Source organism: Rhea americana, unplaced genomic scaffold, assembly GCF_003343005.1.
Source record: "Rhea americana isolate MKP2758 unplaced genomic scaffold, rheAme1 scaffold_11, whole genome shotgun sequence".
Classification (NCBI taxonomy): Eukaryota; Metazoa; Chordata; class Aves; order Rheiformes; family Rheidae; genus Rhea; species Rhea americana.
Window position 1 is genome coordinate 4,505,350 of NW_028185150.1, and position 27,985 is coordinate 4,533,334.

General features: G+C 36.7%; 1 protein-coding gene across 2 annotated transcripts; it reads left to right on the top strand.

Moving 5' to 3' along the window:
* UBQLN1 (ubiquilin 1) lies at positions 1 to 26,327 on the top strand. Of its 2 annotated transcripts, none has more exons than XM_085313419.1 (11): positions 1 to 346; positions 11,535 to 11,686; positions 15,369 to 15,484; positions 16,625 to 16,887; positions 17,726 to 17,884; positions 18,549 to 18,792; positions 19,280 to 19,422; positions 20,416 to 20,499; positions 22,848 to 22,963; positions 23,292 to 23,460; positions 25,134 to 26,327. In XM_085313419.1, the coding sequence occupies exons 1-11, from the start codon at positions 191 to 193 to the stop codon at positions 25,287 to 25,289; spliced, it is 1,758 nt and encodes a 585-aa protein (XP_085169545.1). In that variant the 5' UTR covers positions 1 to 190; the 3' UTR covers positions 25,290 to 26,327. The 2 variants fall into 2 exon arrangements, with proteins under 2 accessions (XP_085169545.1, XP_085169554.1); XM_085313428.1 differs by having other exon boundaries at positions 25,137 to 26,327.
* Positions 26,328 to 27,985: the final 1,658 nt, after the last annotated feature.

The following is a 27,985-nucleotide window of genomic DNA, read 5'->3' on the forward strand; positions in this document are numbered from 1 at the left end:
CCCGCGGGGGCAGCGCCCCTTTCTAGTAACTTCCCCGATGCGGCGCGTCATCAGCACGCGCCGCGCCCGAGCCGGGTAGTTTCCGTTTAGCGCTGCGGGAGTCAGTGCCGTGGGGGCGCGAGGCCGCGGCGCGCAGGGCCCGCCGGGAGCGCCGGGAGCCGCGCCGTCCCGCCAACCGCGCCCCGCCGCCATGTCGGAGAGCGCAGGGAGCCCCACCGGCGGCCGCAGCCCCCCGGGCTCCCCCGCCCAGGGCTCCGCCGCCGAGCCGCGGATCATCAAAGTCACGGTGAAGACCCCGAAGGAGAAGGAGGAGTTCGCTGTGTCCGAGACCAGCAGCATCCGGCAGGTGAGGGGGCCGCGGTGGCAGGGGGCCGCGCCGCGCCCGACGGCCGCGGTTCCGCCTCCCGCGCTCTGGGCCCGGGCCTGGCCGGTGACAAAGCAGCTCGTGCCTAGCGCTGCCGAGCCGTTCTGGGGCGGCAGCGGGGCCGGGTCGCCGCCGCGGGAGGCTGGCGGAGGTGGTGGAGAAACCTCCTGCTTGGCCGCCGCCCCCTCGGCTCTTCTCTTCCCGGTTGCAATGCTGTGAGCAGGGCTGGGAGGTGGATGGAGCTCGTTTCTCTCGAGCTGAGTCAGCCTGGTGGCAGCAGCCTCACTGGCTGACTACCGCGGCTGTGGAAGGCCTGTGCCGTCACCTGCACCGCCACGGCAGTGCTGCTGCAGTGTCAGTAGTTCTGGTCAAAAACTGGCCTTAGAGCAAGTAGGCTATGGTGAGTTATGTCTTAAGTTTTGGGAAATCATGTTTTTAGTTTATCGCTACTGCAAATTTTATAAATACAAAGTTTGTGCTGCTCTTTAGTGTGCTACTTATTGATACAGTAGTTATCATCGTGGTACTGTCCGGGAACTCTGGACTGTCAGGGTTTTTGTTCTGTATTCTTACGAAAGTCAGTGTCCCATAGTGCCTTTGGCTCAGCAGAAACAGTGACACCTACTGAATCATTGACACTTACTTCCTGCAGCGCTTTCCACTTGGAGGCCTTCCATGCAAGTATTGACCAGGACTACATTTGTTTAGACCAGCAAGCTACAAATCATAAAAAAAAGTCAAAGTATGAGGCGGGTGCCTGTAAAGCCAGAGGCTCCTGCTTGTGAAAGRTGCAGGCTTCAGTATGCTAAAATATTCTAGAAGGTGAAGCTATCTGAAGGAGACCTAGAGCTTGTGTTGTTTTCCATAAATTTTTTTCTAAAATTCAGTGTACGCAACTGCGTTTGACTTCACGGTTTTCGGGGTTTATGTTGCATAGTTAGTAACTCTAAGCCCTCATGAAAAACAGGTTACATGTGAAAGAGTGCAACTGGTGTCTAGAGCTTGAAATTGTTAGTTATTAATGAGCCTAAAGACGCTGTGTTGTTTTCAGAGGGGTATACAAAAGGTGAGCGTGTAATTCAGAGCCAGCACCCTGGCTACATTATCAAACTCTTGCTCCACCTAGTTGCTGTGAAGAGACAAAATGCTAGCATTTTTTTCAAGTTGTTACCCTTGGGGCAGTTCAGAAGTCCGTTTTTTTTATGTCTATTTATTTTTCGGCTGCCAAAAAGATGAGATTCTCTTGTCTTCACTAGTCTTTTGGCAGCTGCAGTATTGCATGCTATCTGCTACTCTGTCTACAAGCTCAATTTCTAGGCTTTTCTCCCAAAGGTGAAATGCTTGTATTTGCTTTTGGTAGTCCAGCACTTTCACAGGAATCTCAGTGTGAAATGGGCACTTTTTTACTTCACTGTTCTCCCTAGATTTGTGAGTAACATCAATGGAGCTGTGCTAAAATTCCTAGCATTCCTTTTTTTTTTTTTTTTTTTNCCTGGAAAACATCATGCATTGTATCTAACTTAAAGACTTTATTTGTCCTGAAAAGCTGTTTGATTGCTATTAAATTAGGTGCTTAAGGAAGTATTAAAAAAATTACTTAAGATGTGAATTTTGTAGCATCTATGACTTCAAGAAGATTATTTCAAACATGAACCTGGTGAAAATGCCAGCTTTTCTGGTAGACTAACTTGAAAATGGAAATAGTTAAACTTATTAAAAAAAAAAAAAAAAAAAAAGAACAACTGTTTTCAATAAAAGTATAAATTTAAGTGATTAATAGAAAGTATTGCTTAAAATATCTTCATTGTTTATATAAATTTAAACTTTTAAGTGTCTTGATGTTCCTTTCAGATGCTATTATCAGATTAGATTTACAATTGAATCTTGATTCCTGTGAAATAAGACTGCTGCTGCTCCTGTGGGACCTCTGTTTGCTTTGATTCCCAGATATTGTCACAGCTAGCACCAAAAAATGCAAGACTTGCAGTCCCTATAATGTGACAGTATTAATTGTTTTTTTTTAAACTGCAAAGATGACCTGTTGTTAATATTAAACTTCAACAATAGATGTGACGTTTCTAGTGCCAGCCATGAAGATAGTTTAGTCTCAAATAAGAAAGAAATTGAACATCTGTTCAAATGCACTTGGGGTCAACAAGTGGGTTATTTTATTGGGACAGGCTGGCCAGCAATGTCTGCTGTATTTGCAGGTGAGGAGAAAAAAAAAAGCTGGCCTAAACTCATATAGCAAATTGAAAGCCATTCAGTTATGTTTCTGTAGCTGGTATTATGACTCAGTGACTTGATTCCTTTTTATTTGTTTATGGTAATTTCAGAATACTGCCAGAGCWTATCTTTTGAGGTATTTTAGGTAAGTATTTTGGGTCCTGGGGCCAAATCTAGGGCTATGCAAAGTGTATTTTATGTTGTTGTGTTGATGTAAACCAGATTAGCAACTCTTCAAAGCTGAGGAAGATATTCCGATGTTGGAAGACTTAAGTAACATAAGGTTTATTGTGTTGATCGTATGTTACGCATCTAAAACAAGCACTGTATAGATTAGAATGGAAAATAACCTTTAAATACCGATCCACTTGGGGAGGTCGGTTAATGTAAGTGCTACCTACCTGTCTTATTTTCCATAGAAGCTATTTGACTGAGCCAAGCTATGCTCAGTTTAGTATTAGGACATGGACCATATATATTTGCTTTCTTGACTGGATATGATACTGAACCTGCAGGCCTGTACATTGCTTTGTGCAGAAACTTCTATTCATGTTAGGTAGATGAATACCTATAAGCCTGCTGACTTGGAATTCCCATACACAGGAGACTTCAGCTCAGTAAAACTGGTTTTTTGTTTTTGCAAGTTTGGTTTATTTTGTGAGGTCATGGAAATAGAGTGTATRTAATTCCTTGCTTACTAAACTTGATTTAATAATGTATTTTTGGTAAAGCTCTTATAACCAGAGTGACTGAGTGGTCACGTTGTAGACTTCTCATGTCTTCATGTTAAAACTTGCTGAGRCTTTGTGGTGCACTTCTTGGAATGCCAGCACAGCCCACTATTGAAATTTGTGATGTTCAAGATTTTGTTGTAATTGATGCAGAGTTACTGTTCATCAGTGTGTGTATAGACTGCAAGATACCAAATTAGGAATTTTTTGAACACTACAGCTATGAAACAAGATAACATGACTTGCCTTATATTTTTTAACTATTAGGCCAAGACCACTGTTAATTTTAGAAGCCCACAGTTCTTGCAGAGAAATATTGTCAGTTCCTAGATAGTCTGAAATTTTCAGGGTAATATCCATTTGAAAAGGTTAATAAAATCAAGTTTAGTTCTTACAACCATAGAAAACAGCTTTAACTCAGTTTTTATTTAACTTCAACCTTTTAATGTAATTTTTCCAGCAGAGAGTATAGTTTTCAGTAATAATATATTTATCAGTTTATAGTATATTTTGTACACTAATTATATTCCTGAAATACGTGTTTTCTGTTGTGTGCTCAATTTAAAATAAAATGCTGACATACTGAATTATATGTGTAACTATATATACATGATTTTTCTACTCTGTTTTCTGACAAGTGGTGGTCTGTGCAGAGTTGTATTCTTAATTAGAACTTGAATATGAACTAAAGATTGCAGTTGAAACTTCAAATCCGTAAATCCAGTGTTTCAAACTTGTGCCTGGTTCTCACAATCGCAAATTGGCTGTGGCCTCCATAAAAAGATCACGTAGGTGTACATATTAGGGGAGCATTGGGTAGCAGAGTCTCTTTTCTGACTTGTGTATGCTTTTAATATTTCTTAAAATACTTTATTTCATAAGGTCAGCTTAGTTTCAGTTCTTTTAACGTGATTCAGTTCTGGCTCAGTGTTTTTGCTGTAGTCCACAGATTACTGAATGGTACAACCAAAAGAGGTTGAAACTCCGTAATAGTCCAGTCTGTTGTTCTGTTTTGTTACTATGATCTAGCTTTCTGTTGGCACTTGAGGAAGTGGAGTGCATGGATTGTTTAGCACTAGARTTAAAGGGCTGAATTTTCCATTGTTTTATGTCTGAGTGTATTGAAACACATAATTAATGCATCTGTGTTCATGGAGTCAGCCTTGTAGTATGCTGTATTTTCATGTTTCTATGAGGTAAAGAAACCCTGTTTGATTAACTACTTAGCACATAAGTCATTTTTTCTCAGAGTTTGAAACTTGATTAATAATTATTTAGAACAATCGTAAATAGCTCTTTGATGGAATAGAAACCTTTAGAAGACAGTATGTTGACTTTCTTGACAGTTGGGTTAGTTTACAGATATTTTAAAGATGYGCCTGTGTAACTTAGATACTTAACAAGTATTTTCTGGTAAGTGACTAGCAGATATAATAGAGTATTAGTGTCTTTTGAAATAATACTCTGAAGTCTCTGCTTTGCAAACACTATTATGCAGAGTAACAATTCCATTTTGACATTTCAATATTTAAAAAAAAATCTTTAACCATCTATTCATGTCGAATAAGGCACAAATACACTGTTCCTCCCTATTCTAATTTACTATGTGTTTATTTGGTTTGTTTGGATCAGCTCTCCTCAGTCTCATAAAATTCACCAAACTTTAAAATGTTCTTCTCTATTCTGTTAATATTGTCAATAGCAAAATACACCCTAATGGATTAACAGCTATTGCAGAGGTATTTTGGTAAGATATTCTTCTATATATTTGTTTTAAAGTGCAATCAATTTCTCAGCCTAATGGCTATAAACCTTGGGTTTACAGGGAGGGTCATGAACTGCCTGAAACTGGAGTTGGGACAAAAACTTAAGAATTGTGTATGATATGGGGATATGAGGAAAACTGCTTTTTATGGACTACTTTTTGTTGATGAGATTAATAGTTCCTTAGCCCTGATGGAGTGAAAAGGTTTTATAGCTGGGTTTAGTTCACTCATGTTTGATATTCTGTATCACTTTAAATTTAAAACTTGCTAAAGCTGAACAATTTAGAGATATTTACCTAGAAGGTCAAATGAGTAAGAATTCTGCTGGCAATGTAAGTCAAATGGCAATTTTCCCTTAGGAAAAATGGATATTGCCTAGTGTCTTTCCAGGTAAGTAGAAAAATTAAACGCCTTATGTTGTCTCATGTGAAAATGAGTATAAGGTTTGGTTCTCAATGTGCAGCTGTACTGCAAGAATCACTATTTACACATAATCCTTTTATGCCCCTTTCCAATCTCTGACTTGCTCCAGAGCAGACTTACTCTGTTGCTAGTGCAGCACTTTCAGTCTCTAGATTGCAGGGTGCCTTTACCAGGGAGGTAAGTGCTTGCTAATTCTTTCTCCTCACTTTTCTCCTCACTCAAGGTGCAGAGGAGCAGAGTGGCTTGCTAAAGGCTACCTGGAAAGGTCAGATTGTGTTGCCTTAGTTTTCTCTTCTGGACTATTAGCCTTGTAAACTCAAGAAGTTTTTTTGATTTCATAGGTTTGATTTGAATGCAGARATTTGAGGAGATGATTTTGTTGTAACTAGCATGTATAATTGACAAGGGTTACCTTCTAGGTACAAAAAGATAGTAACCCTCTGTTGAGTCATGGAAGTCAGAAAAACCTTTGCAGGAAACTAATTTTGGGAATACTGCGGTTGTACTTTCTCTGCTGTAAGCCATGGACTGTGCCAAAAGTGATATTCTGCTTGAAACCACAAATTCTTGTCCTTTCTGTGTAGTGTCCAGCAGTTGTGCAATATGTCTTGTTTTCATTGAATCACTTCAGTTCACAATTGTAGGTTTAATAGATATGATTCATGAGGAAAGGAGACTGTACCTATCAGCAGTTATATTGTCCTGAGTGTATTGGAAAACTTAACAATTTGCTTCCTTTTGTTTCTTCTTTTCTACTTAGGTTAAGAAGACCTACAGCCATTAATTCTGTTGTATGAAAGAAGTCTGGAGCTTAGCAATGTCAGCAGTTAGCCTCTGTTAAAACTGCTGGGGCATGGGTGTAAGAAAGACTAGAATCCAATTAATACACTTAACTATGTGTTTTAATAGTTACAGCAGTTGAAAGTTTAAGTCATCACAGGTGTATGACTTGAAACAATAGTTCTGAATAAGGTAGTATCATTTGAAAATCAGCCTTTGTAATAAAAACCGATCTAAGGGACTGTGGGGAAGGTAAATTGCAACTCTGCCATCTGGATACAAAACCCTTGTCTCCATGTCATCCACCACTCTGTTAAAAACAGAATTTGGTTTGGGAAGAGTCAGCAACTTTGTTTCTTTTTTATAGCTTAGTTGCCCCTTTTTAGGAGTCTGTTTTAGGTTGGATTTCAGTGAGTGTTGAATGTTTAATTCCATGAGGCTTCTTTCAGATTAATACTAAAACCAAGATTAGGAGGAATTGGGAAACTGTTTTTCGTTTATTTTTTGATTTTTTTTTCTCTTTATTTCTTTTTCGTGGCACTTTGTCATGTGAATAGGCAGTAATACTACTATGGTTGCTGGTTTTGATGGCATACTGTGAGTCAGCAAAAAGCTTTTGAATTGTCACATGATCATAATGTATCAAAAGACAGCCTTGTTTGAAGATTTTATTTCATCTGGGATCACTTTTTTTATTGGATCTTGCTAGGCCAACTTGTCAGACATTAACAAGTTAATGTTTAAAGTATGGATTTGCTGCAAAGGGTCTGTACAAAAAAGTCCATTTTAGTCAGCTATTCTACTTCGTGTGTATTCAGACATTTGCTGTGTTCAGTGACAAAACAAATGTTTACTAGAACTAGCTCAGTTATGAGAATGCAAGTTAGATTCCCTTTGTGTTTGTTTAGAACTGTGCATTGACAGAGTTGTATTCATCTACGTGTGGAAAAAACCTAAAGAGACAATGAAACAGGTGTAATAAAGTCCTGTCTTGACTTGCGGACCTTAATCTTTTCTTTTGTGTATGTGTGTGTGTTACCTTGGAACAGAAGAGTGGAATTTTGTTAGCGTATTTGGTTGAATTTTAAGGTCCTCTGAACTTGAGGATATTTGGTGTGGAAAACACCGAAAGTGAAAAGAAGTGGTGGAGTATTGCTAAAAGTGTTCTCTGTGTCAAAAATCACGCTGCTCTTGTCCTTTAAATATATATGTGTGTGTGTATAATGTGTTATTAGGAAGAAATAAATTAACTTGGGGTAAATTGTTAATACAAGCAAGGCGCTTCAACAAGACTGGCTTCATCTCTGCTTAATTCATGTCAAATCTACAACTTACCCTACTTTTAGAAGTCTGTAACCTTGAATTAATTCACTTTAGTTAAGATGTTTTCTCTCCTCCCCCTGTTTTCTTTCCTCCCTTAAGGAAACCAGGCTTCTATCTGTTTAGGTGGATAATCTTGTTTCGTTCAGTCTTTCCATTCGTTATGTCTGCATAGTTAACATCACTTTTTATCTTATATTTATTGATTTCAGCTACTCAAGCAATAGGAAGAACAAGTTTCTATGACCATGGTATGTGTTAAATGTGGCAAAACACTACATTTATTTTTATATCTTCAGGCCCCTTTTTATGCTTGGATAAGAGCAAATATCTTTAATATCACAACGCATAGTAGTATTAAAAATGTTTTTTTTTGAACAGTAAAACAAATCTGAAACCATTTTTTTATTGTGCTACGTGTTAAAATTAAAAGGGAAGAGTCAGTGTAATGAGAATCAGATGTAATTTCCAGCCAGTCAGTGAGACTTTGAACTTCTTCCTCTTCTGGTTTCCCCAGGTGACAAACTGTTACAAAGCACTACCTCGAATTTTCTGATAGAGTTGTCTAGCTCAGCTCTACAAGTACAACACTATGCACTGTGATACTAAAGGTGTTTACTTGAGAATGTAACCATTTCCAGAGTTTATTTTCTTACAGCACCCTAAATGTGTATTAATTACGATTTCTTCTCTTTTCTTTTCCTCTCTTTGATGTCGATTGCATATATTTGATTTGAGGCACTTGGGATGATATGTACTGCTATTTGCTATTCTGTTTAGGGAAGAGAAAATGAAGCAAGTTGTCTATACTGCTCACATCTAACTGCTTCCAGAAGTTGTACTGTTTTCATTTCTGTGGCASTGGAGCACCTCATCCCCCAAGTTATTTGTTGCCACTAAGAATGGTGAGGAGTCCTGTAAAAACTACAGAGAAAAGGCCTGTGGGAGTAAGAATGCAGTTGCCAATTATTACCCTGATCCTTTCACTGTCTGAATCTAAAGAAACCTTTTCTTTTTCTTTTTTTCCATTTACTATGGGGGAAAATGATCTTGCAGCTTAGTTACAGTTAGCAGTCAGACTGAGAATAATAATGAGGAATGTTTGCCCACAGAGAATGATTAAAAAAAAAAAAAATCTTTTCCAGGCACCTCTAACCCTCACTGCCTTTATTTTGCAGTGCAGCCAGCAGTGATTTGTATAAAACTCCAGCCCACAGCTAATATTCTTCCATTATTGGCAAAGATCAGGTGATGCTGAAGATCGAATTATATTTTGATAGCTTTTTCAGAAGCAACATGTTAGATGCTAACAATTTTAAAAAACACTTGTAATGAAAATTGTTTCCAGGACTCTACAGATACTTAGATTACCTGCTTCTCTTTGCCTCAGAAAAAAAAAAAAAAGTAATTGTTGATGTGCTAAACTGTTAATAGGTGGTATTTTTTGATTGTTAACAGTAATCAGGAGACTGACTTGCAAAATACCTCAGATAGTAACATAGGTATTTTACAGTCTTTTGTTGTAGGTGAAACTTCAAACAGAAGTGTCAGTTTTGTTCATAACTTTCTCCTTGTAGAGTTATGAGTTTGTACTGAATGCAAGTGATGCTGCTGAAGAGATTTGACAGTTTTTGCAGCTCTGTTAGCCTTTTAATGTAGATATGCTTTAGATAGCCAGAAGTGACTGAGTATTCATGACAGTTTTACTGTCCTGGCTGGAAAGAGATTAATTCCTTGCCCTTTGGATCATCCACATGCATTGCTCTAAGAGTGCTTTTGTTGTGCGAGTACATTGACTGTTGCATTTGTTTCTTACTAAAGTGTTGTTTCAGATCGTGTAATTACCATGGCTACACTTTAGCAGAGAGAGGAAAGTGTGTGTGCTTTGGTGCCTGTGTATTGGTGATACTAGATACAGTGTGGTTGTGATCTATAAGAAGTATCTCTGTTTCTTTGACCTCATGATATAGCTGCTTCAAAAAATGTATAGCCAGACTTGGTTTAGAATTAAGTTAAAGTAATCTGACTGGCATTATCCTACTGCATCTGCCTTTTTGCAACAACTGAGTTGGGGAATTTGCTGTCACAGCGTATTGTAGAAAATGTGATAGTAAACGAGTTTGGATTATTCTTTGGTATAGCACAGTATGGTAATTCTCTATTCTTATATATTAATTTTGTACCAAATTTTGAGGATTTCTGCTTTTTTTTATGATAAACTGGAATGTGTATTGTTAAGGATAACTAACCAGAAAGTGCAGAATGGGAAGCAACTGGCTAAATAGTTGCCTACAGAAAAGGGTCTAGAGGTTATAGCAGTTGAATGAATCAACACTGTTAAAATGATATTTTCTTTTTTTTTTTTAGCTTTTTTCTTATAAGTGGGAATACAGCATATAAGATGAAGAGTTTATCCTTCTGTTCTGCTAAGTATGGATAAGATTTTATGTAGAATATTGAGCCCTACGCTTCAGAAATACATTGTTGTATCTGGAAATCTAGAGAGTAGTGGGAATGATTGCATTAGAGAACATGACTCAAGGAAAGTTTAGTCTTGCTGCAGTCCTTTATTCTAAGGAGAAGAGCAATCTACTTGCATTGTCCATGGTGGACAGGACAATGAAGTAGGATAGTGAAGCACTGAAACAAATTTGTTTTAAGAATTAGAGAGTCTGTCACCGAGGTCCTCTGAGAACAAGCTAGATAAATGTCAGGAGTAAATTAGGTAAGTAACCTGCTTTGGGCAGGAATGGACTACATGATTTTCTATAATGTCTCCAAATCTAAATATTACCAGTGTCAAGGCTAGCTTGTAAACTACCTCTGTAAGAACTGGTACAATTCTGCATGAGCAAACTTGTAAATGACCAAACGCATTGCTACCCAGGTACAGTGATTTCTTACTTCTGTTGTCTCTCAGACTCACTTTTTGAGTTTGTTTTTAATCTTCCTACATTGTTGACCCGTGCAGTTAGACACTGAAGGTGAGACCTAAACCAGTGGTATTTTCCTTGCCTGTTATGAAATACAATTATTTAGTAATAAGTTATTGCAGGATTAATATTTGGGGTTTCTGTATAGAATGAGAATTCACTAGGTTGTTTGGAATGGGATCCTTTTAAAATTAAGTTGACCATACCACTTTAACAATGTTAAATATGGTAAACTTCTAGAAGACTTCCTAGCTGCTTTTAAAAACCTTTCAAAATTACTTTAGCTACTAAGTGATCATGTTGAATAAATTTATCTGATTTTCTTATAGTCAAGTTATTTCTTAATGTTTTTCTCAGGTATTTATCACTTTACATTTTGTCAACTTTGTGCTTTCTGTGAGAGTAATTTTCTGAAGAATAATGAATCTTGGTCAAAACTCARTTGAAGCATAATCTGCTTACTGTTGGCTAAGACGGCAGGAGGAATGCTATTGCTTTCCATATTCAGTTCGGCATGATTTTATGGTTAACTGAAATATGTGGCTCTTCACCATGCCTAAGGCTGGAACAGGGTTTCATGTAGCTGTGTTGAGATTTGAAACTTTTGATTGTATGAAAAGGAGTGCTGGTTTTGACACATGGAACACTGCAAAAATATATATAAGAAAGGATACTGCTCCTTTTAGTGTCAGTACAAATGAAGACTGATTTAAAAAATTGTGACATAGCATCCTCAGAGTGTTAGCAATGGATGATGTCAGTGATGTGCATACCAGTTTATTTTTATTGTGTTGCAGATGTATGTCTGATTGAAGCCACAGGAATGACTTAATTTTTGGTCTTCTTTGGGCAAAAAATATTGAGAAAACTTAATCGTACTTCTAGATTGTGTAAAGCAGAGCATAATAAATGTGAATGAAATAGCACTTTCTTAAATTTTATAAAAAGTTCAGTGTTCAGTTGCATAACTGGATAATAACTTTTCCTTTAGTTTAAGGAAGAAATCTCTAAGCGTTTCAAGTCCCACACCGATCAACTTGTGTTGATATTTGCTGGAAAAATTTTAAAAGATCAAGATACTTTGACTCAACATGGAATTCATGATGGACTTACTGTTCACCTGGTCATCAAAACACAAAACAGGTAACCTTACCGATAAACAATCTTCTATTTACCTCATAAGAAGTAAAAATATTCTTAATTCCTAGGAATGTTGGGCAGACCTAGCTTTGATTACAGAACACATTCAAATGCAGTGAATGTGCTCCTCCATTTAAACAAGAGAAGCATCCCATATATCATGCATAAACTTTTCGAAAGTTTAATGTTACCTTCTAAACTGAACCATTACTACCGAATCACTTCTGTCAGTTCCTTAGTCATAGTGTAGTTTTGCCCCATAATTTGCTTGGATATCAGCTCTCATTGTCCATAAAGGTCTGTTATGCAGCTTTGCTTTTCACATGCAAAGAATTACAGTGAATCCTTGTGTACTGTTCTGTTAATACAGGGAAGGAAAATGCCTACAAGGTAACTGGTGTAGTGCAACTAATTCATCTGACTGAGTAGAAAGTCTTGGGTTTTAAGAATTTTTCTTTCTGGGAGGCAGCTTTTAAGTGGTGATGAGAAAGGTTGAACTGTGTCATCTGCATCTAATTTTCCTCGAAATGACCAAAACCAAAAGAAGTAATTGAAAAATCCTTTCAGTAACTAGGACTGTGTATTCCTCATCTGAATCTAACTTGCTTAGCCAACATGTTAGCTTTTCTAGCCTAAAAGCATTCCTGCTCCTTTTCTACTTATGCCTCTCTTGTTTGTGGTGAGGCTCTTTTCCTGTGGAAGAACTTCAGATGGTGGAGAAGAGAGCGTGAAACTAAAGAGGAAAATAAACCTACACATTTCAGTTCTAGGCGTCACTGAGTTGCAAAGACCTAAGAGTAACAAAAACTTCCAACACGTACCATTAGCCTTAATTTAGGCGCCCTGAAAGTGATGTCTTCAGTTCTGTGCTTGCATCCCAATAGCACAGTCTTCTCTCTCCTGGAGCCTTGTCTCTTGCAAAACATTTTTCAGTTAGCCCTGGTAGACCACTTCCCTTCTTCCTTCTTTGCCCTGCCCCACTACTCCTTCCAACTTGAAATTTACTGATGACCATCCCAATCTTAATTTTAAAACTACTACTTTTTGTGCATACGCTTTTGAGTGTATCAGAGAGACTTCAGAAGATACGGTAGCAATAGTAGGATACTTTTAACTTGGGACCTGCAATAGGTTTAAGTGCTGAAATAGCGGTGCTAGTGGCTACTGGTGCTGCGTATCTGAATTAACAAAAGTGCTCTTCCAAAACCAGATCCAAAAAAGGTGATCATTTCCTTTCTAAACAGTATCAGATACATAGATTTCAAATGGGAATCCTCATATATCAAGTCTAGTCTATTTTGTAATGACATTCTAGTGTTTACAGAAAACAGTTTCTAAAGTAATGGAAGCTTCTGATATAATCTTTAAGGTGGCCAATATGGTTTCAAAGTAGTAGTGATTACCAATGGGTAGTGAAGATGCATTGAATTTCTCTGTACAAGGTTCCAAGTAAAAAACTGAAATATGTTCACAACTTGACAAAAGAAAACTTAATGCTGAAATAGATGTRTAATATTATGTGTATTTTATAAGAATTTGAGTCACTGAAAGACTTGTGACAAAGAAATATWTTTAGGGTATATACTCTCGGTTTCTAAATGGCAGTACTATGCATTAAGAATTTTTCAACAACTATCCACATCAAAATAAACAACAACTTTTAACCCTTTTTTTTTAAAAAAAAAAAGCCCTTCATTTCTCAAGAAAATTACTTCCATATTTGCTGCTTACTTTCCATCTGCATCTAAACATGTTGCAGAAATTTCTTCTGCTTAGTAATTTCTTTCCTATGTATGGATTAAGCAGTGATGTTGAAATAAATACCTTAGAAATAGGCAATCGGTTTTTACATTCTTGTCTACTTTCCTGTCTTCAGCAAAACCTCTTTTGCTTGTTAAGAGGTAGAGTTGCTTCTCAAAAGAGAGTTTCTCTATTGCAGAACTGAAGAGGTTTTTATGGTTTTTTTGTTTGTTTTGTTTTGCTTATAGAGAAAGGATTAATATGTTTCTGAGACAAAAAGAAACCAAATGTCTTCGTTAGAAAATTCTTTGCCACATAYGATCTTCAAGACCTTTGAAGTTGCAGCTGCTTGGCTAATGGTAGTAGTCTTGTGTTCTGTGTTGGTAGTTACTGTTAGAGTATTAATTTTTTTTTTTTCTGCAAGAGCCCAAATTTTCATGCAGTTTCTCAGGTGAGGGCCACTTATTTCAAAGCTGAGTATCTAGGGTACCTGCATTATTAGCTTGTATCTGGATGGTTTCTTCTAGTATGATTCTCACTCAGCTTAATCCATGTGTGTTTGGATAGACCTGAAAGTAAACAAGAAATCAATACAAATTCCAGTATGCAAAACCAGATTCATAGGAATCATTATGGACTTTAATAGCAGCTGTAGCAGAATTTTTAGATCTTGTAGACTTAAATCATGTCTTTTGGTTCACAGACGGAACATCAGTGGGAATTTGACTGAGGTTATTAGGCCTCGTCGCACCCTATACCTTCATGACTGGGCATGCCACGTTTTGTTTACTTATTTACAAGAATGCTTGGCATAAGGATAATGGTCAAATTAGTAGGGCATACTAGCACATGGGCTGCTGTAAAATAACATTGTTGATTTGGTGAAAGAACTTTGAAAGTACGCACAGGATTTCATACTCCTTTTGATTTCTGTATGTGGTGGTGATTTTTATCTTGAAGTAAGAGAACTTTTGGAAAATTCAGGGAAGCCTTTGAGGAGTATGGACCTAAGGCATCCCTCTAGCTTGTTTTGATGGTGGGTTGGGTTTTTTTGGTCTTTGCTTTAGGGAAATAATCACAGAATTTTATTGCACTGAAAGGTACTCTGAGATGAATTGAGGAATAAACTTTAGTACGCTGTATAATCAAATCTTTCTGTAAGGGCTTAGTGCATAGTAAGTGCAAGTTATTTTGTGCTGTAGTTAGGCAAAAACATGCATGCATGTCATTAATTAACCTATAGGGGAGCTGATGAGGGTAAAACTAGCCTCTCTCATTTTGAATAGAGGCCAGGTTAGCTTTTAGCCAATTGCTCAGTTCCTTGATCTGTTTCACCACATGGCACCACCTGTGCTCGTGCCTGTGCAGTAAATGGATATGGTGAGCATATAAACGGGGCATGTGGCATTTAGTGCCTGTATTGGTTTATGGTGGCTTTAACTACACTGTTGCCCTATTCTTACTCTTAAAGAATATGGAGATTCTGATATTTGTCTTGAGATGAAATAAGACTTTAACTGAATTTTGCAGTCAGTGAGGCATCCTATTAAGGATGTGGTATGGAATAAATCTTGCCAGGCTTTATTTCTTTAAACCCTGGGTATAGAATCAGTACTGTTTTGAAGGGAGTGGGATAAGACTAAGGATCCCTAAAGCAAGGTAGGGAAACAATTCATTGGCAGGCAYCCCAGACATAAGATGAAAAGGTTGTAATGACTGCAGGGATAGCCATCCATTTTCTTAATGTTTGAAACTGCTGTTTGGAAGAACTGATCACATTACAGATGTCTGAGGATGATTTGTTATAGGAAGCCATCTAGACGTAATAATGTACTTTTTTTTTTGAGAAATGATAAAATGTAAATTTAGTATATAAACATTATTGCTGCATTAAATTGTGTGACTTAAGCTACCATGTTATAATTTTTTTTTTTTTTTTTTTAAGATCGCAAGACCACCCAGCTCAACAAACGAGTGCCACTGGGAATACTGCTACCACATCAACATCAAGCAGTAGTACCTCAACACCATCTTCAACAAATAGCAGCTCTTTTGGCTTGGGTAAGAATATTTGTTATGGGTGGTTATATTTTCTAGGATTCAGATAATTGTTGCTGGAGATTTGTGTTAATGTAAAAAGGACTTCAAAAAAATTGCTGATTATAAAACTCTGTGGTATTGGTTGTAAAAGATTACTGATAAGCAAATTGTCAGAGGAAAGAGATTTCCTTAACTTTTATAGATGGAACTTTGCAGACTTGTGCTGTGTTGCCTTCAGTGGTAAGATGCAACTGATGTATTCTGGCACTGTGGGTAATGAAACTCCTTGCAGTCTCTGGTTCTCAACAATGTGTCTAAATTGGCATGAGGAGAGTATTGAAGAAGTTGAACCCCCAGCATCAAGCCAATATTTGGAACAGATGTARCAAAATTACTGCTATCTTAGCAGCCAATATTTCTCAGATTCTGAGTCTTGATAGTACTGTCGATCTTCTCTTTCAGGAATACAGAGGCCACAGTCTACTGATGAAAAATACTGTCTCTTTCCATAGTCACACTGGATTTTGTGACTTATGCTTTTTAATCTCGTTTGCTTTCTGAAAAGTAAAACTAGAAAAAACTAACTTGTGTTATTGCTTTTTTTACGTTTAAACAGTTTTTCAGACTGACTAGTACCTTCTAAAAATTTGAAACTTTTGTGTTTTGGACTCAGCAAAAGTAGAGAATTTAGAGCATTACTTGCTTTTGGCTACACTTTAAACAGAAGAGTTCACCTTTTAATTAGAATAGGGAATATGCATTATATTAAGAGATCTCTCTTATTTATATGTCTGCTCTTGGTTAGACTATAAATAATTACTATAAATATATTGTAGAGTATGAGTGATAAACTTGAGACCCGAAAAATCAAACATGATGTACCTTAGCTATAAAAAAAGAGAAGAAAAGTTCTTAGAATTTCAACAAGTTATATTTCAGATGCAGTTTGTTTGGATTTTTAGGTAAGTGTCTTGTTATTTAAAGAAACAGACATCTCAGTGGGTGACCCCTGAACAGCCTTGCAATAGCGAAATTTCTATTGGATTTCATTATTTTGAAGCGTGCGATGTTTTGAGTGTTTCATATTTAGGAAGGTCCTGGATGTGTTTAGAAATACACCAGAAGCTGAAAGTTCAATTATATTTTTTCATCTTTTTAAAGGTGGCCTTGGAGGTTTGGCAGGTCTGAGCAGCCTGGGCTTAAATACATCAAATTTTTCAGAGTTGCAAAGTCAGATGCAACGACAACTTATGTCCAACCCAGAAATGATGGTTCAGATAATGGAAAATCCATTTGTTCAGAGCATGCTTTCAAATCCTGACCTGATGAGGCAGTTAATTATGGCCAACCCTCAAATGCAGCAACTGATACAGAGAAATCCAGAAATCAGTCACATGCTGAATAATCCAGATATAATGAGACAGGTATGTAGAAAGATCGCTGCAAGTTCATGACCTTTGATTATACTGTAGCCATGAACAACAGAGCAAAAAATTGGACATGCTTAGATGAGTGCTGAAGCRTTGTATTTAGGAATTTAGGCCTGCTAGAAACATCAGTAGCCTATAGTGACCTACTACGGTTTTTCTATTTCTAGTTGTTAGTGTCTGAAATAGGCCGGTAATTCAAAACAGTTGCAGCATAATTGTGGGCTAATAAAAGCTAATAAAAGGTACTGAAGAGTTTATAACCGTATCTTTTGAGTTTAGAATTGAATGCCGCTGTGTGTGCTTGAAATCTTCTGTTGTTTAGCCAATATTGACTTTACCAAAAGTAGTAATTCTCCAGAATACTACTTATTTCAAGTTTAACTGCGAGTACCTCTGAATGCTGCTAAAGTTACAAGGTACATAAAATACGCCTATGCATGCAGTAAGTGGCAGACGGTATCAAGAAGCGAATGGAGACTTTTGAAAACAGAGGTATTTATTTTTAAAGTTCACATTATAAGCTGCACGCTGTCCTGATATTAGAAATGGTAGGAATATATTGTGTTGAAAAGGAGAAGAAAGAAAAAGATGGTGCCTTTAAGCATTTTTTTTTTTTTCGTTTAGTCGTGCTTTCTGACCCAACCAGCATAATAACGGTTGTGGCAAAAGCTAAACATCAGTTGCGGTTGACTCCCACTAAGCTGACATCTTGATTTGGCTGTAATCATAATTTTAAACTGAGACATTAGTAACTGTGGAACTGCCAAATGCTGACGCTTTCACTTTAGAATGGATTTCTTATTAATACAGATTAAACGTTCCACTTCCTTAGACATTAGAGCTTGCTAGAAACCCTGCAATGATGCAGGAAATGATGCGAAACCAAGACCGAGCCTTGAGCAACCTTGAAAGTATACCGGGTGGATACAATGCCTTGCGACGCATGTACACTGATATTCAGGAGCCAATGTTGAATGCAGCACAGGAACAGGTGAGAAATGAGTACAAGCACCACTAAAAGTTAATGTTTATCTGAAAAGAAAAGTAGTAAATGATGTAGCTTTTCAGATGGGTATTTGACAAAATGTAATTTCTTAAAGCTTGAAGTCAGGAAGCTTGAAGTCAGTGTGGCCTGCTCCTCTGAAAATTAAGTGCTCCCTATATTTGAAGGAATAACGATACTGTTTTGTGCATTTGAGAAGCTATATTAAAGTTATTGAATTTTTATATTAAATATTCTAAATACAAATTTCTTTAATTCTTTGACTTAAATTCTGAGACCTAGGAAAAATTTTTAAGGATATGTTTAGTAACTTGGAACTTAAGGTGAGAAGAAAAAAGACTTTGAAGTTTGTTTTCGAAGTTCAAAACAGCTGTGCAAGATACAGTCTTACTGTGATCAAAGTAGTAGTATAGTAACAATACCGCTTTCAAAATGAAATGTTATCTCACTTATTGAAGATGCTAGTTTCTCTTTCTTGTTGTTGGTATCTTTTGAAAGTATTTGTGACTTACCTTAGCCTGGTGAATAGAACTGATCAAGAGCCATCAACATTTATCTTCATGTATAGTCTTGGAAAGGTAACTTGCTCTAACAGACTTTAAAGTAGTTAGCTTTAATAGATGATACATGTTTATTTTTTCTTCCTCTGTAGTTTGGGGGTAATCCATTTGCTTCATTAGTAAGCAACGCATCATCAGGAGGGGACAGCCAGCCGTCTCGTACAGAAAATAGAGATCCTTTACCAAATCCCTGGGCTCCTCAGTCAAGCTCTCAGAGTTCCACAACAAGTACCAGTACCAGTGGCGAGAGCGGTGGCAGTAGTAATGTTGGAAATAGTACCTCTGGCAGTACAGGACAGAGCTCAACCATACCAAATTTGGGACCTGGACTAGGAGGTATGCTTGTTATTTCAATTGTATGGGTTTGTATGTAGATTTTGTATAAAGGAGTTTGCTGAACTGATTCTTTTATTAGAAAGAAAGATTTTGATTCAATTTTTTTTAATACTTTTTGCTTTGATACTAGCCAAATGTTCTATGAAAGTCCTCTGGGGGGGAAAAAAAAAAAAAAGCTAAGAGTGGTTGTGTACTGCCTTAAAATGAAAAAATGGGGAGATCTGTAGATGAGTGATACTCTCCCTGTTTGGAGCCAAACATGAAAACGACTAACCATGTGGACACTTAGTGAAACTGCTTATTGAATACAGCCTTTTGTCTTAACTTATTTCTGGGGCAGATGCACCTGTGTAAGCAGAACTACCTTGGGGTGTATTTAAGGGCCTGAAACTCTTAAAAAATAAATAATTATACCAGTTTTAGGTAGTATAATTAATTTGATTATAGATAGTATGCTTACTAATATGGCCTTTTACTTTTTTAAAAGCTGGTATGTTCAACACACCAGGAATGCAGAGTTTGTTACAGCAGATAACAGAAAATCCACAGCTTATGCAGAATATGTTGTCTGCACCATACATGAGAAGCATGATGCAGTCATTAAGCCAGAATCCTGATCTTGCAGTACAGGTAAATGCATTAGGTGTGGCAATTAGTTGTGCGCATTAAAGTGGAGGAAAAGTTTAATCTGTGATTTAGTTGTATTTTCACTATAGGATAATTCTGCCAATATCTCAACAATAACTTGTTTGTTGTGAACGGTCCAGTTTTTGAAGTATATAAATGACTAGCTCATTGAAATTATTACTTAGTTACTTTTAATAATTTGTTGCCATAAGTTTCTTTGGTTTGTAGTTGGAGGTCATGCCAGGTGTTCTTGTGAAATAACTTAAGTGTATGATTTTTGTCAGCCCTAAACTTGTGSCCTAACCAAGAACCACTTAGACAAAAAAATGCTTTGATTGTAAATTAAAATAAATCTCCTAGTAAGTAAATATCCAAAGTAGCTTGGGAGGAGAGAGGTGGAGTAGAAGGAATTGGTGCTATATCTAGATGTTAATCTGGTTTTCATTTTTCATCTATGACCCTTGCTTGCTATAAAAGAAAGTGCTGATACTTCGTGCTGTTTCATGAATGGTATCATAGAAGTGCTTTCCAATTTTACTTACAGCAATAATAATCTGGAATCAAATCTTGGACTAAGAAAAACAYACTATCTTTTGTTTATTACATACTTTGTTGGAAAATATCCCTGACTTTTTTTCAGATGATGTTTACAGAAAGCTGTCACTATCATCTGACCAGAAAAGAATTTTCTTGTAACATAAATGAATTTGCCTTGGCAAGGATCTGGCACAGCATTCACTTTAAAAGTGGTTTTTTGTTTGTTTTTGTTTTTTAAAGCTTGGCTGAGGGTGTGGTAAGAGAGATCAATCAGTTCAGTCAGTGTTCAGGCTGGTGGTTTGCAAAAAGTTCTGACCAAAGGAGAAGTAGGAGATAATTATTCTGTGAGGTTAGTTTCATAGATGATTATCTTGTTCTGTATGATGGATGTGTGGTAAGTAGTTGTCTTAAAATCCTTGCTAATGTTTACTGCTGATATTTGAAATATTTTTCTCACAGATGATGCTAAATAATCCTTTATTTGCTGGAAATCCTCAACTGCAGGAACAAATGAGGCAACATCTTCCTACTTTTCTTCAGCAAGTAAGATGTGATACTAGCTGTTGTTAATAAATGTCTGCAATTCATTGAGCAGTTTTGCAGCAAATTGTCTGAAGCTGAAGAGAATATACATAACAGAATCTACTTTTAGCCAAATCAAGGAAAAACACCAGAGTTGGATTGGCTCTTGATGAAGACATACTTGATTCATCTCTCTGTTCTTTTGAAAAGTTAAACCTGCCTTTTAGCGAATACTTGKGGATGTGGCTGGTGAAACTGCTTTGATTTGATATTGCTTTTTTGTTTAGGAGTGACTTATTCTTACAGAGCACCAGTCAAAGAAGACCTGTTTGCTACATGTTTTGTTTTGCAAATTAAAGAAAAAAAAATCAGTGTTTTCTCCACTAGTAAAATCAGCTTTTATAGTCTTTTTTTTATACCTCCTCCACCCTGCCTAAGTTTTTATGTAGAGACATGTAAAGACTGTGACTTGAAAGTAGCAAATCACAAGCAAACTGAGAAGAAGTGGAGTGAGTTCTGAAGTTATCTGCCTGTAAAGATTGACCTACCATCAGACTTCCCTCTTAATACTAGTGAAATTCCAGCCTGAATATATGCTTGATCTTGGTTGTCTAAGTGTGTGTAATAGGACTGTGTCCTGTACATAGAAGTAAGAAAAATTTTCAGAATTTGAAAGTATGATCCAGTGCAGGAGTTCCATCATTAGGCAGTCCTTGTAAGTCAGAGTAAATGTGTGTTGCCAGCATCTCATTGYAGGTAGTCAGTTATGAGTAAAATAATTTACTAACATACATGTGAATTACAGCAGCAAGTTTAGTGTTCAGAAGAAACTATGTAATTTTTTTAGCCAAGTGAATGGTTGTAGCATTTAATAGCGACACTGCTTTATGATGACTCAGCAGTATTTGAAGCGCTAACACCAAATTTGCATTTTTGAAATCTGTGAATCAGTGCTGCTCATRCAAAGGAAGCAAAAATCCTTTTTGTCTTCCTTTCTTTTGGGCATCTCTTTTCATCCATATCGCTTTAGTTTTTTTTCTGTGAATAATTTAGCAGGTCCTTTTGCATAAAATATTACTAAGAATTGTTGCTACTCTACAACTAGAATTAATAGTGTTAACGAAGGTAAGATACAAGTCACCTAAGTGCTCAGAGAATTGTTGGGCCACAGTTTTCTGTAAAACAACTCCAAATATCAGACAGTAATATATGAYTTAAAGATCATTTTCTTAAACTAATCACAGCAGCTTACTTCCGAAAACCTAAAATGTTTTTATTCTCTAAGAACTTGGGTAAATTTTACTGGCTTATAGATTTGATATATCTGACTTCTRTCTATCAGGAAGATAATCCAAGAGACAAATTGAGAATACTAAAAACTTGCTGTTCTTAAGTCTCATAACACACCCATRTTCCGTAACAGAGTTGTCATGTGTTCTTTGTGCTGTATTCTGCACTTCTGTTTTGCAGCAGACAGAGTTTAATCTATGCAGTTCTTTGTGAATCAAAARTATATTTGCTGCAGAAGGAACTTGGTATCATTGCCAGGTGAGGGCTGCTAARATTAATCAGCCTGTCTGCTGTTTGCAGCAGGTCTGACTACCAAGACTGCCTCACTTGTTATTGAAACAAGTAGCTTCTCACTTACATGTGGCATCTCTAAGCAGAGGTGAACAAYGGCCTTTAGTTTTGGTTTCATATCTAAAGTAGTCCACTTTTGCACATTTAATCTCAAAAATTAGATGGATTTTCTTTTTAAATCATCTGTGGATGTGAACACCAATTTTTAGTTGCAGTAGAGTGATAGTTCTTGAATATTACACATCTGCTTGTTACTGTATTTTTAGAGTGTTTGTATGTGTGTAGGTTGTGATGGCACTGTAGATGTGAACAGATGCACAAATTGTTATGAACAGACAGCTGTGGCTTGAACTTAATTAGGAAAAATAAATAACTTAGTTATCTTTTGATCAAGTTTCATTGTTTTCAGCCTTGTGGCTTACAATAATATGATATAGGAGACTGATTTTAGAATTACATTGGACTAATACACTCCTATGACTTTGGAAAATGGTAAAGTCTAGGAAGACTAGAAAAGGTAGTTTTTGTTACCTGGAAGAGGTAATGAAAAATACTTTTCCTTATGTACTCCTTATTTGAAAACCTTTAGTTCAGCCCAGGGAGCACATTGATCAACTTCTGTGAAAGTTTTTTCAAAAAATATCTGAAGGATTTCATGTAAATATTGAAATAAAAGGTTGAGAAATGGCAAGTTCTGAAAGCATGTCAGATTATATAGTGTCTGGTGTTAAAGATTAACTTTGAATGTCGGTATATGATTCAATAGTGGGTTTGTCTTCTGTTCCTAGATGCAGAATCCTGACACATTATCAGCTATGTCAAACCCTAGAGCAATGCAGGCTTTGCTACAGATTCAGCAGGGCTTGCAGACACTAGCAACAGAAGCACCAGGACTTATACCAGCGTAAGAATTTGTCATAGAAATTTACTTTTCTCTTGTGTTGTGTTGTTCTTTCACCTTTTTGCCTTTTCGTTTTAGATGTATAGGTTTATTCAGTTTAGCAGACTGTTCCTCATGCATTTTTTAGTTTCTCTAAACTTGTTCAAGAATCTGTCGTGCTTTTGTCTGCAAAGCGCTTTTAAAAAGTGATGCATGATCTTTGTTACCTGCTCCTACACTGATTTGACAGATTTACTCTGTAGTTACCAAGATATGATGGGAAGAGACATTACAATTAAGTTTTTTTTATTATTATTAAAATGATGCATTTATCTTTCTGTCATTTGTGCAGATTTAATCCTGGTTTAGGTGGATTGGGAAGTGCTGGCGCTCCTACAGGGTCCACAGTCCCTAGTTCCGTTCCGAGTGAAAACACAAGTCCACCATCAGGAGCTGCTGAACCTAGTCACCAACAGTTTGTTCAGCAAATGTTGCAGGCACTTGCTGGTGCAAATGCCCAGGTAAAGTAGATCATTTCATTTTAGGGCTCTTCTTTTTGATTTTTTTCAATGTAAACCATTAGAGAGTGTGAGCTGAGGAGAGTGCTTGCTGAATACTTCTCGCCAAGGGACAGAAGAGGAGGCTTGAAAGTGTTGTAGTTATGAAAATAAATGCTCGAAAAAGTTGAGTAAAAGTGTCCTCTGAACAGTTAATTGTTATACACCCTTAACAGCTTAAGCGTACTGAACAATTATATCTGTGTTTTGTGTCTGCATTGCTGGGTATTACTCTGTAGCTTTGACTAAGCTTCAGTCCCACATTTCAGAATAGCCACACCCAGGCTGTCTGGGGACTGAATTTGCAGGATGTTGCCTGCCATTCTGTAGGCCCAGCCCATATAGTAYCTTGTGTTAATGTCCTGAGTGGAATTCAGGCTTTCAGGCTCCAGACACCCAGCAAAGGTGGCAGCTTTTCAAGTGGTTGTAGAGTGGTGAGCAAGAGCAGATCTGAAGGGGAGGAGGACACTTCTAACAGTGAAGAGGTATTTCAAGTGGRCTACGTTGAAAGAGCATCTTTATACTGTGATAGGTAGCCAGTATCCTTGGTGCAGTCCTGCTCTTACCTCCTGTGCTGCCACAGAGTGAGTCAGTTCAGTTTGCTGATCTAAGAGGAAAGTAGTTTTATTACTGTTTTATTTTAGGTAACCACAAAACAGTGGTGATCAGTGTAGCTGTGGGAAACCATATTCCCTTAGACTTTTCACTTTTGATCTTGCTGAATCTTACAGTAGGAATTAAGTGTTCTGTTTAGTTTTGCTTGGGGGAAGAAGATGAGGAAGAAGTGTTTTAGTTTCAGTTGCTATCTTTTACATTTTACAGATTTGGAAAGATATGCATGTTTTAAATACTGGAAAGAATTTATCAATGTATGAAACTGTTAAAATAGAACAAAGGGGAAATTAGTAGTAGCTGCAGAATCTTTTGTTGATATGTAAATAGTCTCACTGGTTTTTGAAAATTGACTTATGAGTATTACTCCAATCCTATATACCTGAAATGTATTATTTTCATGTAATTGTCTTATTCTAAAAATCCCTGTGAGTTGAAGTTCATACCACTGAAACCACTGAGAATTTTGCCATCAGTTTATGTATGAGCAGGGTTAACCTACAAAGCACAGCTGTCAATTGTCTTAGGCTGAAGTTTTCTAACAACAAGAATCTGGTTAATTTAGGTCAACGAATAGTTGGATCATTGTAATAAGAGGTAAATGTTATGCCAAGAATAAAAAGCGTGCCATGTTCACTCTTGCCAACAGTGAGATCACCATAATCCTGCTGTCCCATATTACTAGATTAAACTGTTTCATTTTTGAAAAATATCTATATGCACTTAAACTGTTCTCAGGACACAATTTACCTTATTTAACTATGTTTTTCTCTTTTTGTCAAACAAGCAACACTTCCTGTAGTTCAAAAATGTCACGTAAGTGTAGATACCATTAAAATTTGAGGCTAGTCTGACTTGCTCAGTAATTCAGTTGTGAATTGGATTTGTCATAGTCTAGTTTTGGGAACTTAGAAATGATGTGTGCAGAAATTATTAAAGACAGGGAATGGTGCAGAACTGTGTTTAAATACTGTACTTTGCCAAATGTGTATTGTGCCTTTATACCTTGACATTTTTCTTCTTAGCAGTTACAAAATCCAGAAGTTCGATTTCAGCAACAACTGGAGCAGCTGAGTGCAATGGGCTTTCTGAACCGTGAAGCAAACTTACAAGCTCTAATAGCAACAGGAGGAGATATCAATGCAGCTATTGAAAGGCTGCTTGGCTCTCAGCCTTCATAGCAGTGTTTCTTTAACTTGAAAAAATGTAATTTATTTTTGATAACAGCTCTTAAATCTTTAAAATACTTGCTTTATTTCATTCTGACTCTTGGGATTGTCTTGTTATAACTAAAATCAGTCCGATGCATTTTAAGGTGAAGTGCAGTAGTTTTCTTCAAACAGTGGGAATCAATGCATTTTCACTCAGTTGTTGCATGCATCACATTTCTTTGTTCTGCATTATTTGTGATTTTTTGAAACAGTATCAGCTTTCACAGTTGGGTGAGCAGGTTTTGTCTGACCTACAACTGTCCAATTTATTTACTACTTAAACATTAGCCTTCAGTAGTAATTTATGTAGAATACAAATTAAAAAGGAACAAATTAATTGAAGCTATAATTTGTGGGTACCAATACTGCTTATTGTGACTTCGGCATGTATTTTTTGCTAGCACAATGCTGTAAGATTTATACCACTTGAGTAATCTACCATTTTTGCTTTTATTTGTATAAAGTATAAACACAATATATACAATGGAGACAGCTCATTTCTAGAAATTTACACATTGCAATAGAATGAAATTATAAGTAACCAAAAAAGCCAAGGGGAAAAAAAAAAAAAAAAAAGAGTTGTAAGACATGTTTTCAGTGTAGAATCTTCCGGCATCTTTGGTAAACATCTCAGCAAAAGTGCTTGGGCAAATTCATTTAAAATATACTAGAATTGCTGTTCTGGTTATCTCTTTACATCTGATTGTACAGAAACTTGCATTATAACATTGTCTCAATAGTCACAAAGATTAATTGTGAATTACCTTAATCTTTGTGTGGATTAAAGGAGCGCTGCCTTGTGCTCTGAAACTGCTTCTAAGGCTTTTTGGCTTGTTCCATTGAGATTCTAACATGTATTATGATTTGTAATTGGAAGCATTACTTTCACTCATTGTCATGTGATATTCTAATTACTTTTAACCACCATGTAAAAAATACTGTATATCTTTTGAGTTTTTATTGGTAGTTACTTCTCTTGTGCACAGGTAATAAATGAATTAAAAAATCTTTCAGCATCTTGTCTCAGTGTTTTTGCAGCTGATGATTACCTGGCATTCAAGGTTACTGACCAACTTAATGATTGGCCTGTCCCTGTAAATTCTGGGAATATTTACCAATTTGGGGCTAGGATTAGTAAGCAATACTTGATTTAAAAATTGGAGAGGGGAGGCATATGATATTGAAGACTGCATTAATTTAAATAAAATTGAGATAGTGAAATAAAGCATTCTGCTCTGTGTATTACTGAATAGCTTGATCTTTGATATCAGTATATTTGTGAATATTCTGGTTTAATTCCTGGAGTTCATTAAACAGTTAATGTGGACAATCTTCTTTTGATGGTGCAAATGTAAATTCAGCCTACTGTAAAAACATTGTTTGCAAATGTTTTTAAATCTAGCAGTCCTGACTCAAAGTTGTTAGTTGGGTAAATGAAGCAAAATTATATTGGGATATAAAGGAGGATGTTGAGCATGTGTTATTTTTTTACATACTGTACAATTGTTACAACTCTTGGCAAAGCCAAACATGCAGTTTTTACAGGGAATAGCTGTGTTGTATTCTCACAGTAACCTTGTCTCCTACTTCGACAGTAGATAAATTGATCAAATACTGCTGATGCACAGTACTGGAAAAAGTTCAAGACAGTCTCTCTGGCAGGCGTCTCCCTCTGGATCAAAGTCTCAAAGATACAGCAGCACAGTATTAAACAAACACAAATCAGTTAAAGTAGACTCCTGGTAGGTTAATTTCTATATGATCAAAGCCTTTTAAAATACCTATAGTTTGGGTGGAAAATTACTACTTTTTTTGTTTAGCAATGATAGTAAACCTGCAAAGGATTTTAACTTCACAGTGACTTCTGTTTAGATAGGTGGCATTTGTTGCATTGAGTTCAAGGTTGTGATAGGGAAGACAGCAGCAGGGGAGACACAGTTCTGTAGAACTTCTCACAGTTATTTTTACAATTACTCTTGGGCTCTTCAAAGTAACTAATCTGACTTACTGTATTATAAAGGCCTTGCTTTAAAAAGTGAGATCTCAGGTGAGTCATTCAGAAGGCAGGTCCTTCTAAGACTAAAACTCATAATTTCTAAAAAGGCCATGGTCAAATGAAAGACCCAAGGATGARATAGGGAAAAGGAGTGATTTTTAAAAGATGATTTTAATGGTGATTTTAACTGTCCAAGATAGTAAAAGATGGAATATAGCCTACATGAACATCCTTTTGATAAAACATTCAGTTTACCTGTGCAGRTATTTAAGTTGCACACCAACCAAGAAACACTGTATTTGAAGTCAAATTTCTTGAAATTTAAGAAAAGATTAAGTTTGACCTAAATTCTGCAATGAACCTTGAGCTAGGTTTACTTCTTGAGGTATAATCAATGTTTAATTCAGTAACTGTTGTTAACTTGCTTTCTCATAAGAAGTGATAAAGCACTGAGACATCTTTTGCATATGAATAACTATTTTTTTGTCAGAAAGCATTGTAATGTTAAAGGTCGTAGTAAGTGGAACAAAGCCTCTAGTAGGGAAAACTTTTATTGCTTCTGTAGTAATAAAAGACCACACTGGTTGGTTTAAAGGCATATTAGAATCTTTCTGTTTGCTTGCTCTCTCTCTCTGAGCAAGCCCTGCCCCTTCTGCTTTCCCTCTTTAAA

Coding starts and splice junctions, on each gene's coding strand:
- UBQLN1 (XM_085313419.1), top strand. CDS start 191: ATGTCGGAGAGCGCAGGGAGCCCCACCGGCGGCCGCAGCCCCCCGGGC. Junction 11,687..15,368: donor GTCATCAAAACACAAAACAG/GTAACCTTACCG, acceptor TTTTTTTTTAAG/ATCGCAAGACCACCCAGCTC. Junction 15,485..16,624: donor TAGCAGCTCTTTTGGCTTGG/GTAAGAATATTT, acceptor ATCTTTTTAAAG/GTGGCCTTGGAGGTTTGGCA.